At 37.5% G+C, this 16,408-nt stretch overlaps 1 protein-coding gene across 3 annotated transcripts in view; it reads left to right on the top strand.

Annotated features, from left to right (window-relative positions):
* The window catches only part of NEDD4 (NEDD4 E3 ubiquitin protein ligase), a 51,357-nt gene that overhangs the window by 6,803 nt on the left and 28,146 nt on the right, over window positions 1-16,408 (top strand). Inside the window, exons 2-5 of one of the 3 annotated variants that reach the window (XM_041468934.1) lie at window positions 3,224-3,297; window positions 4,780-4,858; window positions 5,975-6,013; window positions 6,508-6,561. In XM_041468934.1, the coding sequence (XP_041324868.1) occupies window positions 3,224-3,297; window positions 4,780-4,858; window positions 5,975-6,013; window positions 6,508-6,561 (246 nt within the window). Of the gene's footprint in view, window positions 1-3,223; window positions 3,298-4,779; window positions 4,859-5,974; window positions 6,014-6,507; window positions 6,562-10,765; window positions 12,701-16,408 lie in introns of those variants that run through there. The other 2 variants (XM_041468935.1, XM_041468933.1) reach the window with 2 other exon arrangements.

Genomic DNA, 16,408 nt, shown 5'->3' with positions numbered 1-16,408 from the left:
AGATAAATTGGGCTGAGAGAGCAGTCTCTTAGATAAACTGCAGTGCTGCTAGGCATTGCTGGTGTGTTCCTGTTTAGTGGCTAGGTGCCTGTCCCCTCCTCTGCCACCAGAACCACTTGAAGCATAGCAGTGGCGTAAAAGAGTAGCAAGGCAAGCTTGAGAGTGTCTGTAGTCAATATGGAAGAGTAAAAGGTACAGGCTGCAGCCTGTGTATTTTCTGGACTACAAAAACACTCCTGTTGCAGCTGCCTGTGGATCTGCAGGAGTTACTGATCCACAGTTTAGTGTATGTGGCTATGAAGCAGGCATAAGGATCTCCTGAGCAAAGGTGAATGAAGAGGATGAGGTTCAAAAATTGCCTTTCAAACCATGAAATTTTGATTTTGAATCTGTTCCTGGTGGGTGCCAGAATAGAGTACCCGATGCTTTCTCTCCACGCAGAGCTTGCATGGCCTAATTTTTGTCTGCATTAGATGAGCTTCAGAAGGTCCTGGAGCTCTTTGGCTGTTCACTGCTTTGTGGGATCAGTGTGTTTGTGGCAGCTTTTTTGAGCTGTGGCAGCAGTAGCTCAGTAATTCTGCCATCAGTGGGTGAGGAGGAAAGGTCAGGCGGTCGCAGCGCTGCCCGGTATCCTGTCGGCAGCTTTGCCTCTTCAGGATGTGCAGGGTCACGGCATCGTGGCTCCTTCCAGTGTCAGGCCCTTCTGCCTGTGTTTGGATCAAGCTGTCTGAATTTCCACTGATGTTCATTGCACACTGACCTGACCAGAAAATAGGGAACCTTGTATGTTGTGATTACGTATTGCCCTTGCATGTTAGCATGGGTTTTTTTTCCTGGAGTTTCTAGTTGCCATGGCTTGAGAAAAGAAGTGGACCCTTCAGTGTCACCTATCAGCTTAAAAAAAACCAATAAGGGGTGTGGTGGCTTTTGGCAGTGAGAGTGGTTAGCTGGAAAAGTGAAAGTGAAAATGGAGATCTGTTGGGAAGATTGTTGTGAACAGTTCTGGAAATTTTTTAAACTGTTTCTGTTAATTTAGAAAAGTATTTCTACAGGGCATACCTTTTCATACCTTCATGGTGGTTTGGTTAGTTGTTCTGCTCGGCTAACTAAAATGCTGTAGCTGTCCTAGTTTGGCACTGACCCCAAATAAATAACCTTTCTTTCAGCAAGGCATGTTTAAATCAACCTTCAGCACGCCAGCATTGGGTTTGTGGCTTCTAGTTTCCTGAGGCTATGTGCAAAGCAATTTGTTTTTCTGTAAAATAGCTTTCATATCTCTGTTGTGATACAAGTAAACAAACCATGTGATTAAGCCAACTTTAAAATCTCAGGAGCATGGATCCTATTCTGGGATCTCCCCTGCGTGGACTGCATTGATGTAGTGTTAAGCCTGACTCTGGGATGCCTGTGCCCAAAAGCATCTAATTGTCTTTGCTTTTCTCATGCTTGAATAATGGAGCAAATCTCGTGGTCTAAGCAGCTGAATGCAGAGACAAGAAAACCTATTTGTCTTTTAGGGCTATGTGTCCCACATCAGCATTGTGTTTCTGAGAAGGAAAAGGTGGGCTTGTTTGTCAAGCTGACTTCTGTCAGTTGGGTCCCATGGGCTGTGACTGAGGACCATCCTCCTGTTGGAGGATGCAGTGCATCCTCAGGGTGCAGTGCAGAGGTGCTCAGGGAGAGGGGAAATGCACATGGGACTCTTGAATCATCACAGAAACTCACTCATGTTGAATGTCACTGAAGCCAAGGAATTGGTAGAAGATAAATTGGACATTGTTTTAGAATGTAAGATGGGTGGGCATGTTAGGATATTTGTTATATATAAAAATGTTAATAAATAGCTCTTCTTAATTTGATGCCAACATAGTTTTTTACTTATGTTTTCTTAAATCTGGTCAGTTCTGTTGTTGTCATAAAACACATGATAATGTTATGTACCTTAAAAGCCTGGTCATGACTAAGGATTTTGAAAGCTTAGGCCACTTTCAAGTGGTCAGTGCTGGGAGGGATTGTCTGTTGGTCGTCCTTTTCTGGACTCTTAGAGTTTCTAGTCTAGGAGACGATTTCCTTTGAGGTGAAGGCTGAAGACAGACTTGTGACTTGGCTGGAATTGACTTGTTTTGTCAGTGGGTGGACATTGTAGATGTTCATCTCAGTTCCCAGGCAATCACCTCTAACTGTAGACAGTGGGAGAAACTTGCATGCGTTTTTATTATTTTCTTTTTATTTAGTGGTCTGTTCTCAGTTTTACATTTTTAGCCAGTAGTTCCTGCCTAAGTATTAGGATGCAGTTCTCTCCATTAGCTTTAAGAACCATTCCAGTTGGGGTTGGTTAGGGAGTCTAGCCCTGTGGTTATATAGAAGACCAATGATCAAGCATTCTTAGTGCTTGTTAGGAGTCTCTTTTAGAATGTGGAATTCAGGAAAGCCCCAGAGGGAGCATCTGCTGCTTTACATTGCTCTTGTATCTGTTTAATTTCTTAACCTAGACTGGATCAGCTTTCCTCACAAGTGTCTCTGGCTCACCATCTCCTACAAACAGCCCTTCATCTGGAAATCTTTTTGCTTTTCAGAGAAACAATAATCATTTGTCTTCCTTCTCTGATACAGTCACCACTGTTGGAAATTTTTTTCCCCCCTCTTGAATTCAGTTCCTTATCAGATGAGCCATGTAGGACTGTGCAGCTGTATTAATTAACAGGAGAAGTGCAATTACTTATGTCACTCCTGTGGAGCTAATTTGTATAATGTGTAATTAAAATATTTTTTTGTTTTTTAGAAAACTCATACCTTGCTGGCAGGTCATATCAGTAATCCTGATATTTTAAGTATGACCTCTCTGTGCTGTTGACTAAAAATAGATGCAAAATTTTTTTGTTCTTACATTTCTTTCCAGAGTTTTACTGCTTTATTAATCCATTTTGATAAATTTGATATCCTTTTTGTTCTTCCCACGAAATAAATTGTTGTGAGAGTCTATTTCCCTCCCTCTGATGCATGCCAAGACACCATTAGGTGAAAACTTCTGTGGTCCATGCAGATTTGTCTGAGTGTTACTGATAGAGCTATTTCTGTCAGACAAAGTAACTGCATCATTTAGTCTGTAGTTTTCAGTGTGAATTCAAAATTATGGCCATGTTTTCTTTTAGCTTTATTAATTGAAAATAGACCTGAAAAAGAAATCTGAATGCATCTTGAATATGTTAACTTTGTTTTTAAGGAGAACGCGCGAATCGTCCGGGTGAAGGTTATAGCTGGAATTGGCCTGGCCAAGAAGGATATCTTAGGAGCCAGGTAAGAATATGTTGTTAATGTATTAAGGGACAGCTGCTTCTTTATTTTCCTTCTATAGCTCTTTAGTTCTCAGTAAATTCTTCTGTGCCTCTTGAAAAAAAGAATCCGATCTCCTTCAACTGGCAACTTTATAAAACTATTAGAGACTGTATAAACATGAAGATATCTGCTTTCATGTCCAAGAGTGACTTGGACAGATCTTAAGTGTTGGCAAAATGAAGTAGAGGAATGTTTTATTCTCTGCGTAATAAAGTAGCTCTGCCATGGAGGATAGATCCATGTCTGTGTTTCACTTCAGGTAGGCTGCAGCTAAAATAACTACAGTTAAAATAACTACTAGAGTTTAGTTGTAGTCAGAGCTCTCATCTGTGCTGGAAAACTTGGAATGAGCATAGTACAAAAGTACACTGGTGGCTATAAGACTGTTTCAGCTCAAATTATGTGCAGTAGTGTAAAATTTAGCAAAGGAATGATCAGACTTGTGTGTTGGTAATTGAAATGCTTTTAGGATTCAACTTGTAGAGTTGACAAGTGGCAGAATGAATTTTGTGCTAAAGCCACTTTTGCTTCTGACCTTTGTACAAAAGGTCTAGAAGACTGGGTTTAGTACAAGTTCTGCTGTCAGCTGCTTTGGCATATGTGCAGGAATGTTGTTATTTTAGCACAAAATTACTGTGTGTGACATCAGTTTAGCAATAGAAAAAATTCTGTTGTGAAATTTGTGTTTTCTCTAAAGCTAGACAGTCTCCCTTAAACTTTTGTTCATGTACAATTTATTTTTTTACTTCAAGCAAAAATAGATCAGCTTTTCTCATCATAACTAAAATATGTGAAAACCATATGCTCTTTTACTGTATGGCAGACAGTCTTGATCACCTTTTGTTACTACTCTGAGCAATTGAGTGCTTTGTTCATGAAAAGTAGATATTCTTATAATACATTGGGTTTTAGTACCACAGGAAAGGAAAAGGCAGTAAGACATTTTAAGCAGCAATATTGACATCTTCATTACCAGAAAAATTCAGGTTAAACTCAAACTCTGTCAAAATGATAGAACATTTAGTAAAGTTGTTGCATGTTTGAGGAAGTACCTCAAATTTCAGGTGTTCTGAAGTGTTAAGATACTTCAAGATTTTTCATTCACAACTGATTTTTTTCATGCTTGTCTTGTGGAAATGTGAGATGATTTATTGAATCTGTTCTCCTGAAATAACTGTGAAAGAGAACAGAGAGTCAAATTGTACTGGTACACAGAATGGCATAGCTAATATGATCATTATCACTACTAGTGTTTAGTTTTATCTCTAAAACTGTGCAGGAAATGATTGTAATTACAAATGTCTGTGGTATTTATAAAGTAATTGTAACCCCCTGGTTACATAACTGCTATTAATTTAAGCCTTTCAAAACTTGACTGCTGATAATGGTGACCAAAAAGGTCATAGAGCAGCATACTACTTGTTTGGTTTTTTTCCCTACCAGTGACCCATATGTGAAAGTGACATTGTATGATCCAGTGAATGGAGCCCTTACCAGTATTCAGACAAAAACTATTAGAAAGGTTAGTCATCTTATCTGTGTGGGTGTGGTGGGGTTTGTTTGGGGTTTCTGGTATTGTGTTGAGGTTTTTTTTTTAAAACAGACTCCAGAGGAAAAGTTAAAGCTAAAGGAAATATGAGAATTCATATCTTTGAGTGAATGGACGTGTGGAAAGGAGTGTTCTGTGGTCTGCTCAGTTTCTTTGTTTATGGCATTATTATGGTATTTTCTCTTCCAAAATTTTATTGAAAGGTAGAGGGAAAACTGAGGAATATAAGGTAAGTATTGATTGAAAACTATGTCATTAATGGAAGTACTTGATTATTCTGATTTTTCTGAGATCTTTAATGATATTAGAATCTTTGTTGTACAACTTTTTATCTTTTTATGTTAAAAACACAAACCCAGTTTGTTCTGTTTAAACATCAAATTGCACCACCTGAATTATGATACTACTTGTTTTCTGGAATTCATGCAGGAAAAAGTCAGCACTGCTAACTCAGTTTAACTAAAAATGAAGAACTGTATATGTGAGAGGGAAAGCACTCTTCCAAATTGTTGTTCTCAGATCGTGGCTCTGATTTATGTTATGAGATCACGCATGCATTTTTCTTTCCATGTTGATAATTGTTACATTAAGCTCTCTTTGTAGCTAAACTGTCTGTAGTATTTTTTTTAAATATCACAGTTCAAAGATGAGCTTAGCTGAGTGAGTTATGCTTTGTTTGGCCCATCTGTGCCTGGTCTGTGTAGTTTATGTTGCTTAGAGATTTGGCATTTAGTAAGAGCTTGCATGTAAGTAATGTGGGTGTTGAACTGAGAGGATGCCAGTGATTATTACTGAAGGGACATACTCTAAATTAACTATTTTCAAGTGTGTCATGCACCTTCTCTGCATCCATGGCATAGCCAATAGCTCACAACACCTGCATAAATTGTCTCCATTCTGCACTGCATTAAACGGTACAAGACTCCTTTGACTTTTACCAGCAATATCAAGGTTAAAGGTACTTTTTTCTTAAGTGGATTATTACATGGAATAAAATGTGTAGTACATAAAAAATTATGTACATTTGTACAGAATTATCAGTATAACTAAAGTTCTTTTTTTTTTTTTTTTTTGTTCCTTTGCACATAGTCCTTAAACCCAAAATGGAACGAAGAACTCTTATTTAGAGTAAGTGATTTTGTTTATAGCCTTATTACATGTTGGATATATTACACATTGGGAAAAACTACTCACTACTCTCCCCACTTCAGAACTCTTCCCTAATTCAGAAATAACTCTACAATTAATGTTCTAACTATTTGTTAATTGTTAATTTGCTAATTATTAATAACAAACAATTAATGTTCTGAAAGGCTCACAAACTGCTTTCAATAGAAATATGTTTGTTAACTCTGGGACAAATGTCAAATTTTCAGTCTTGGTGTTGCCTTCTTTATTCTGTGAATGTTTATTTAGAAACAGTTTGGGATAGTAGTACTAGTTATGTCTTATTGGTTCTAGTAGAAATGCATTGCATAGTAGAATGGCAGCAGGGTATAAATTTGCTGTTTAATAAAGACCTTTGGTATTTCTTTCCTCCTGCATAAACACAGAGTTTTTGCTGAAGACAAGTGCTGCAATTCAGTACATATGTTAATTATCACTATACTTCTTTTTTGTAGGTTAATCCTCAGAAACACAGACTCCTTTTTGAAGTATTTGATGAAAACCGTTTGGTAGGTCTTTTTGTGTTAATTTTGCAGTGTATTAAAGACTTGAACGAAAGCAAGTCCATCACTATTCAATGTGGATAAAAAACCCACTCTAAACAACCTTAATTTCTATAATGAAACCTAAAGCTAAAGGCACACCTGATTATTTATCTGACATTACCACACTCCTGAAGCTCTGAAGCAGTTACATTATTACTGTAAACTTCTAATTTGCTTTAACTCATGAAAGCATCATTCTTTCATAGTGCTGTTCACATGACAGGACCAAATTCTTTGCTGATATTGAAGGCTCTGCATTGGATGTTTATTTTTCCCTACAAACAAAGCAGTATTGAGATGTGGTGTGAGAAGCTTCTTCAGTGTGTGAGGAGTAGCATGAAAGAAAGCTTACATAGATTTTCTTTGGAAAGCTCAAGAAGTGAACAATGGATTGTAACCTTGTAGATAGGTGTCACTCTGAATAGCAGGTCACTGGTGAGATAAGGCTAGGTTGTGCTTTTATCTCGGTGAAATCAAAATTCCTCCTCTGACCCAAGCTCTTATTTTGTGTCCAGATGTCTGATTACCTGTATTTGTTTGTGTGTTTCATGGTAAGTGAGTAAGCTTGTAGCAGTGCAGTCATGACACTGGCATCCATTTCACTGACGTTCCTTGTCACTGAAATAAATACCTTTCCCTTCTGCAGGAGTTTGGAACTAATGGGAGGGATTGAGTGCTCTTGCACGCCAAACACAATTTCATTCCAAATAAAGGATCTCTTTGTGCTTTGTGCTTGAGTAGTGTATTGGCCATGAAAAACATTTTTTCCTAAAATGCATATATTCAGTAAACCATTGTATCTTCTGTGAAGGTGCTGCTCTTCTGAGCTTGGGAAGAGTGAAAATATGTGTAAATATAAGTACAAACTGCCTAGAATAATGAGATTTAATAAGGAGGAGGCTTGTTTCTTGGTTATAGGCATTACACAGTCCCCAGGCCATTTACACTTAACTGGTGATATTACCTGTCCCAAGTGTTCAAAATACGATGACTGTTTGATTTATTTAAAAGCAGTGTTAAAGGCAATCACAAGCACTTGTCCCTACATGGGAGGTTAAATGTGATTTTTCAGGATGCTCAGATTTTCATCTGCACGTAGTGTTATGGGCTAGAGCATATCCCTCACATCACTCTGTCCATTGCATGTCTTGTTAGAGCATTGCTGCCACCACCTGGAAGCCACGAGGCACGATTAGAAAGTAGGGTCCTTGATTTTTTTGGGGGAGAAGGCCAGTGTTTTCTTTGTGTTTTCCAATAGAACTCCTTCACGTTCTTTCTGTAATCTAAATATGTAAGTTGTTTGATCTGTTTGCTTATGGAGAGGAAGCAGTTAAACATTTTGTGGGTATCAGCTGGTGAATGGAACAGCTCATCTCCCTGGTTCTCTTCAGCTTGCTCTCAGAAACTGTTTTTATCCCAGACATCTTGGGTTGTTTTAAGTGAGACAAATTATTGCCTTAGCTATGATTGTTATTTAGTGTTGACAAGCTCCCCCACTTCTGTTAATTCATCCTCACATGTCAAAAATCATAGGGGCCTTGCTAAGTAGCCGTGATCAAAAGGTGTTTCATCTTTTGGTATTTTAGTATTTTCAGTGTTCTTTCATCTACCTATTGGATGACTGTTTAAAGTCTAAATGTGAGCAATCTGGTAAAACTGAAATATTCTTATTTGTGTCCTTCCAATGGTTAATTTCCTCTTTACAAAATTTTCTCTTAAGTGCTTTTATTTCCTTTAACTTTTAGGGATAAATGGAAGCCAGAAATACCTGCTTGTTTTTAAGAAATGTTGTGTTCTTGAATACCAGCTTCAAAACCTTTCTTCAGAGTTTGTTATATTTCAGGTCTTGCTGCATTGGTTATATTGCCAGTAGTCAGAGTTTTGAAATCTTCTTGTAATAGCTTTAAAACTTTTCAAAAATCACTTGTCTTGGATTTGGTAAAGGAGTGCTAAATCTAGTTCGTTCTTCTGACTTGCAAACCCTTGGTAGAATCAAGGGCTTGAGCAGTTTGCAGAGTCTTTAATTATGGTTGTCTTCTAAAACACATTAGAAAAAAGTCAAGAAGAACACTGAGATCACTTAGGAGATGAATCAGTGAAGAGACCATGCCTCTTGCTATCTGTCTTATACCTTGCCACAATTTAAGTATATTGCAAACTAAGTGCCTAAATCTGTTATTGAAACTGAAGAAATCAATGATATTAAGCTTTGAATGGAACTATTGGTATATTTAAAAAATACTAACTTTTAGTTTATTTTCCTGCCAACTCTAATTCAGCAACATTGAATTTAACACTTTAAAAGCCATTTTACATTGCCTGAGAAAGCTGTAGTTGGCTGGCAATACCTATACAGGTATAGCTAAGGAAGAGAGACATGTCAAGAAATTTTGCTGGAATCTTAAGCCTTGAGTTACCAAATTATGTCAGTTTATTGTTTTCTTAGGATTTCTTTAGTAAAATTGAACAAAACATTTCAGATCATCCACTGGGGGAGAAAGTAATGCTTTTACTAAAAGAAACCAGCAACTCAAATGGTTGCACTGCACATTAGACCAACATGTTACAAACTGTGCCACTAATATATTTTTTCCTGGGGAGAGAAGAAGCCTTAAGAAATGCATTTTCTACTTTTTGCTCACATATCTTAGGGTCACTTGCTGATGCTTTTGGTTTGTGTTTGGATTGTTTGGTTTTATGGGTATTTTTTACTGTATTGCTTGAAGTACAAATGTAACTTTTTGAAACTGACCAAAAGAACCTTTCATGGTATTTTTCCTTTCCTCTTCTCTCCCCATCCCAGTCCCCACCAACATATAACTTTAGAAGAAGTCCTGTTGGTTATAATGAAATAAATTAAGTGTTGTATTTGTTGGCTTTTTATGAATAAGCTAGTATTCGTTTATTGCTGCATTCTAATAATGGAATTCAGGTAATGGAGGTTAAGTGAGCCCTGGAGTATAATTAGAAAACAAATTTGTTGCTTGCAAACAAGGTACTGTGAATTTGATTCTTGGCTCTTTTTTTGGGAAGGAGGCATAAATGTTAATTTTACTGCCTTCTAGCTTAAAATACAGTAAAGGTTAAATAAATATGAAGCAGAAAAAACTCCTAGTAGTATGACCTATAAAAGTATAAATGGCCTAGTGTTCTCTTCTGTTTGTACTCTTTCAGCAGCACTAAGTAACTTCATGTTAGAGCAGTAGCATTCAGTACTGCATCATATATGGCTTACGTATTCAAAAGTACACTCTTAGCCAAATGCTCGTGTTTTTCAAAACAAAACCCACAACAGAAACCCCTCTTAACAGCAAGATTCAAGATTGTCTTTTATCAAAAGTCCCACTAGGTGCCAGCAAAGGACCTCTACAGATAATATGAGCCAGTGAAACATTTTGTAGGAATTCTCAATCCCGTTACTCTTGGAAGAATTGATAGTGTATTAACTTCTTGACATGCTGACTATTTTATTTAAAAAAATGAAAACTAAAAATAATTAGTTATGAAACGGTGAGGCAGTTTGTATGTAATGACACAGAATAGCTTTCTTCTGTAATTCTGTTTGGTAATACCTTTGTGCATACTTAGTTCAGTTTTCTAAAGTTTGTGTAGCTGGTCACATATCTGCAAATCACATTGAACTGTAATGAATGTGTCCTTACTCTGGGCTTCCAGCAAATAAGATGAGGTAGTTTGATTTGTAAGAATAATTTTGTTTCTTTCTACCTTTAACAGCTGTAGCTAGAAAAGGTCAAACTAGAAATAAAAACAAATGCCAAGTTATTAACCAGCAAAACTTTTTTTGGCTCCTTTTCAGTTGCACCTCATTTAAAATTATTAATTAATCAGCACAGAGGGTTCTACTATGTGCAAATCTTTAGAAAGTGTGATTGCTTAGCAGCATGTGGATTGCAAGATAATGCCAGATTGCTTTCAAGTTTTATTTAAATAGTGCAGAAAAAACATTTTCTTAAGGGAAGGGAGGCTTATTTCACTAGTTTGTGCATAATTCAGACCTCAGCAGTTTGCTAGCATGGTTACTATTTGGAAATTCAATCCTGGACTTGATACTCAATTATATGGGACTTCATTCCTACCAACTTCCTGTAATTCTAAACCTAAGGGTAAAAATATTAGTAGTCATACGCTGCTGAGGAAAGTACGGACACATTGACTCAGCTCGTGCAGCCGCAGCAGGCGTTGCTGTTTGGAACTTGGAAGTTCTGGAAGCCTATTATAGCATTCATTTATGCAAATTCCAGAAGGTGTAATTGAAACAAGGTCAGTAGTGTTTGTCAGTGTGTCGCAGCTGAGGTCCTTGGAACATAAGTGCTTTTTAAATGAAGGCTTTCTGACTGCAAGCAATCAACGACGGTCCAGAAACTACAGTTCAAGGAATGGCTGACTTATTTCAAGAGGTACTTTCTTTTAAAATGCTAGTATCTTGTAGAAATTAGGACAAAGACTGCAACTTTTATGTGCTTTTACTGTTGCAATGTACCAGCTCTGGGTTCTGTGCAGCTGCCTGTAGCCTTTCTGCTGAAGAATTTTTGTGGGTTTCATTTGCTAACATGCATGGAAATGAGAACAAATGGCACAACGGTTAAGATTGCATTTTGCTACCCAAAGAAGCAACACAGACCCATTATCAGAAACCTCTGAAGATTTTTTGGATAGTAATAATTGTGTGTACTTCAAAAAATCACAGACTTCTGCACCTAGCTTTACACAAGTGAAACTGATTCCTAGACAAGCTGCTTATGCACCTGTAGTGCAACAAGTAATTAATCAAGAGAAAAGCACAACTATTTCTTCACTGCAAATAAAAAAGAGCAGTTCATTGCACATTTCCTTGCAGTCTAGGAAGCAGAGTGGATGTTCTAGGTTTGGTGATGCCGTGGCTGCTGGTGAAGACATTTCATTCATTGGTATTGGTAGTGAAGGGAGCTGCAGTGCTGGAGCTGTGTCTGACCATCGAGCTAACGACAGCCTTCTGAGCAGTGCTGCCCTGGGCAGGGGCAGTCTCAGCAGCATTGCAGCAAGTGACAGTGGCTCGTTCAGCAGTGCTGGCAGTGACTACGGATCATGTGCAAGTACCACAAGTGATGGAGGTTCGTATACTAACAGTATCATCAGTGACAGTGGCAGTGGCACTCTTTGGACAAGTGACAGTACTTTCTGTAGTAGTGTTGCACATGGTGACTCTTCATATAGAAGCACTGGAAACAAATGTAATCCCTCCAGGAGCAACTCATCTCAGGAAACACTGTACAGAAGTAATACTACTTTTGACCAAGATGCTTTGTCAGTGAGGAAGAAAACTAAAATTCCATTGCGACGTTGTTCATCACTGGTTATTTTTCCTAGGAGTCCTTCCAGTACTCCTCCAGCTTCTCCAGTAAGCTCAGGTCAGCTACCACACAGAGGCACCTATCAAACATCTCATAAATTAATTATTTCTCCTAGTGAGCTGGCACAAAAAGAAGACCAGAGCATTTCCAAGGGATTCCTTTCAACAGCAGTCAATGGACTTAGACTGTCTAAAACAGTTTGCTCTTCTGGTGAGGTCAGAGACGTCCGACCGCTTTATTTGAATGCATCGTTACAGGACAAAAGTCAAATTTTGAGTGGTCCTCAGCAGGCAACTTGTGAAGAAGTACCTGATGGCTTCTCATGTGTTTCAGTTCATCTTACACAAAGGGCATTTGCATCAAGCAGTGAAATGGTTAATGGCTCTTGTGGTCCAGAGTTAAATCTGAACTCTGGTACAAAATACCCTCATTTAAAACTGGAACGTAGCACATCTGCATGTCTGCCCTCAAAAACAGATTCAGAATATCAGATTAATATAAATGAACTAGCAAGACCGAATGCACAGATGAGCAAAACTCCCCATATTTTGCAAAGAAGTGTTTCCTTGGAAGGATCACGTCAAAAAGTTTCTTGCTGCTTATCCAGCCTTAAATACAAGTGTCATAGTGCAAGGACGTCTCAGTTGCACATACAGTTCAAAGCTGGGAATGAAGGAAAAGCAACTGGTGTTAGGAAAAGATATGGAACCTCTAAAAGGGAAATGTCTAGCACTTTGTGGAGGCCCCAGAAGGTGAGTGTTGTGGTTTATAGAAACATGTGATGGCATCTTAGAGTTGAAATTTAGCTGGAAAGTAGTAAAAGCTTGCAATCAAGACTTCAGTGCAGTGATTTCAGAGTTTCCTAGTGGTGTCAAATTGTCACCATTAGGAAGTTAATTTTTTAATTATCTGTAACATTTGGGTTTTAGATTAGTTTCTTAGAATATGGGGCATACAGTAGCATAGGTGAATAGGTGTTGCTGTGAAATAACTGTATTTAATAGATTTTAAACAATAGTTTGCTGTTTACATGAGCTCAGAGGGATTTTCTTGTCTAGTTATTGAGACATGGGAGTCATTTAAACTTCAGATTAAATGTTGTAGTTATAAACACTTAACTTTTCCATAAATTAATAGTAGTTACTCAAGTTGTTTGCATATAAAATGGATAGAAATTAGTGATCTTTTAGTTTTATTTCAGATAGGCTTTATTTTACAGAACAGTTTGTTGTATGTAGAATTAAAGATAAGTCTTATTTGAGCAGAGAAACTGTAAATACCATTTGTTTCTGTATACACCCTGAACCACAGGAATTTTCAGTTTCCTCTCGCTCTTTTTTTCCTCCTTCCAACTACTATTTCAGCCTGAGCAGTACTGAGTAACTTAATACCTTTTCCAACAACATTGCTGTTCAAATTATAGTACTTGGTCTAGAAGGCTTATATTAAATATATATATTTTTTGTAATGAAATTCGTGTCCAGCTAAACGGCAGAGGTGTCTACTCTTATTAACTCTTAAGACAGTTAGTAAAGCATAGGCCACATGGAGGGTAGATTTTAAGCCTTGTTTAAATAACATGGTGAGGACTTAAATTATCTGAACATTTTTAGTTATGAATGCTGATAAAAGTGCAACAATTGATGGTTACTGGAATTGTTTTAAGAACTCATTCTCATTGATTTGACACTACTAGCATGTAACTAATATGTTTGTTTAAACAAAGGGCTTTTTGCCAAAGACCTTACAGTTATGACAATCCCTGTCTAAACTAGTAGGACACCTTGGAGGTGTTAGCCTGGAATTTTCAGTCATTTGTTGTTCTTAGAGCAGTGCCTGATGATTCCACACTTTCTGACTTCTTCAGTGCATTTTGCTTAGAGTTTAAAGAAAAATGCTCTTTCCTTCGTGGGAAACTGTGATTTATGCTTAAGATTTTATGCTTAAGATTCTTTATAAAACTCACAGTGGAACACAGATAATCATTAGATATATATATATATATATATATATATATATATGTAAATATTGTTTGGTGATTCTTCCCAAAATCTCACTGTAAAGTGAGAGGTAGAATCCACAATAAGCACAAACAGATTAGATCCAGACTATTAAAATGTGTCAGTTATTTTGAAAGTATATTGTGAAGATAATGTTGAGTCATGCACTTCAAAAACATGCATTTCTCATCAACTAGCACTGCTGGTCTCTGTGTTTAATGGCAACTGATATGGAAGATAGTTTGTATTTTAATCCAAGTTCAGGATTGGACTGTTAGCTAACATTTCCAGCAAACCTCCTAGGACACTGGACTGGCAGTAGTTTGTTTCAGTTCCCAGAAGCAGTGTTTACAATGGATTGACAGAAATATCAGGTACAGAAAATTTTCGGTCCTCAAATGGCTATTTTCAGTTTTTATGTAAAACCAGTATATAGGTAAATAGTCTGTAAAACATGTTATCAAAAAATGTAAAAGCTTCTTCCACCAAACCAAGCAGAAACCGTAACTGGCTTCACAGCAGTTCAGTAATTCACTGGAATAAAGTAGATAAATGCCATTGTATTGGTCACAAAGACTAATAACAAATACAACAGATTCTATGGCAATCATTTAATTACATAGTCCAGTTAATTATCATGGTATATTGTGACTCATTTAAAAATAAACAACTCCCAAAATATTTCTCTTGACTCCAGTTAGTCTGGCCTAGTATATTGATATGCTGAGTCTGGGTTCAAATTTAACAAGTTGATACTGGAGTAGCATTTAGTAATGTCAGCTATCTGTACAGGGCAGCCATGAAATCAAATCAGTGCTGTGGTCAGAGACTCCAGAGGCTGAAGCAGCAAAAGGTCTATGCATTCTTTTCTTCCGTGCCTTGCTACCAGCCTTCAGCCACCTCAGATCACATTTCCTGCTTTCCATAATCAACAGCTTGTTAAAGGCTGGCTTAAAAAAAATCAACACCATTTCTATGACAACTGGCTTTGGATTATTTTAATTAAGTTACAAAATGGGGAATGGAGGTGGCCAGTGTGTGACTGCTGGTCTTTACTGGAAACTTATTGCATAGGTTCTGTAGTAGATGTTGGAATTCCATTTATGTGAAGCAGGAGAAAGAAAGAAGTCCCTGGTTACAGCATTGAAGGTTGTCCTTGACTATGTATTTCTTCTTTAATGTTTTGGGTTTTTTCGTTATTGTTTTGGGGGTTTGGGTTTTTTTTTTAGTGCATCTGTCTCTGCTAAGGGTAGAAATAAATCTGCAACTAAAGCATTTTGACATCACAGGTGTGGATTGGAGTAAGGGAACAGGTTACTTGTCATCATACATACATGCAGTCCAAGACGTACAGAGAAAGGCAGAAACAGTGAATACAGTTCCAGTTCTTGTAGAGCATAAACAAATTTCTAAAAAATTAAAAGTTCTGTTAATCTCCTCTACAAGTAAAATATCATGTTGACATCCTTGTTGACATTAGCTGTTCTTTCCCCATCAGTGTCACTCTCTGTTGGATAATGTGAATATTGTAAATGTACTTGCAAATCTGTTTCAGCAGCTCTATACCTTTAAAATAATTTCTTATACAATTGAAGGAATAAAGTGTGTTATAGGCCTTACAAATAATTTTGCTCGAGTTTTGTCTCTAGTTATTGAAATGACATGTTTTGAAGCAAAAAAAAACCCCCAAACTTCAGAGATGGTGTAAAATTGAAATGACATGTTTTGAAGCAAAAAAAAAAAAAACCCCAAATTTCAGAGATGGTGTAAAATAACCAAATTGTTTTTCTACTGGCAGATTCACGTAAGGGAAACCTTTCAGTTGGAACTCTTGAGCTTTTTTTCACCAAACTCTGAAACTTTGCCTTCGTAAAAGCTGCTATTTGAATCTTGCTCTACTAAATTTAAATTTAGTAATACAGTAATTTGAGGGGGCTGTGTGTGAGGATTTTTCTCTTGAATAACTTCCCAGCTAATCTGAACATGCTGAGGGGACCAGAACCTGTGTCTGGAAGATTGTAATTCCCTTGATAAATGCTGCACCACAAGTGAGTGCTGAATAGTCTGAGGTTGTCTTCTCTCTTGCATTCTCCTTAGGCATAGAGCTTCTGTCATAGCATAACTCCCTCCCAGAAAACTGTGATCCAGCCAGGGAGAAGCGCCAAGAGACGGGAAGGACAGCTGTGGCTCAGCTCCAGCTTTGCACATGGAGCAAAGGGCTGCATGCGTATCAGTGTCCCAAATCTGTGCAAGGAAGTGAGGTGGAAAAGGAGCAGCAAAAGCAGAAGATTATGGAGCCAATAAAAAGCAAAGCACAAATTGGCATCACTTTATGCTACTGTGCTATGGTAACCCCATAATCTAACAACTTTCATATTGTTCAGTGTTGCATATCTGAGAGGATCACATTACAGGACCATGTGGTGCATTGCTGTGTCATGGTCTGTCAGTTCAGTCAGG

The sequence above is a fragment of the Pyrgilauda ruficollis genome, unplaced genomic scaffold, assembly GCF_017590135.1.
Source record: "Pyrgilauda ruficollis isolate IOZ18807 unplaced genomic scaffold, ASM1759013v1 scaffold23, whole genome shotgun sequence".
Taxonomy (NCBI): Eukaryota; Metazoa; Chordata; class Aves; order Passeriformes; family Passeridae; genus Pyrgilauda; species Pyrgilauda ruficollis.
The sequence above is the reverse complement of the archived record's forward strand: the minus strand, read 5'-3'. Positions and strand labels throughout refer to the sequence as shown.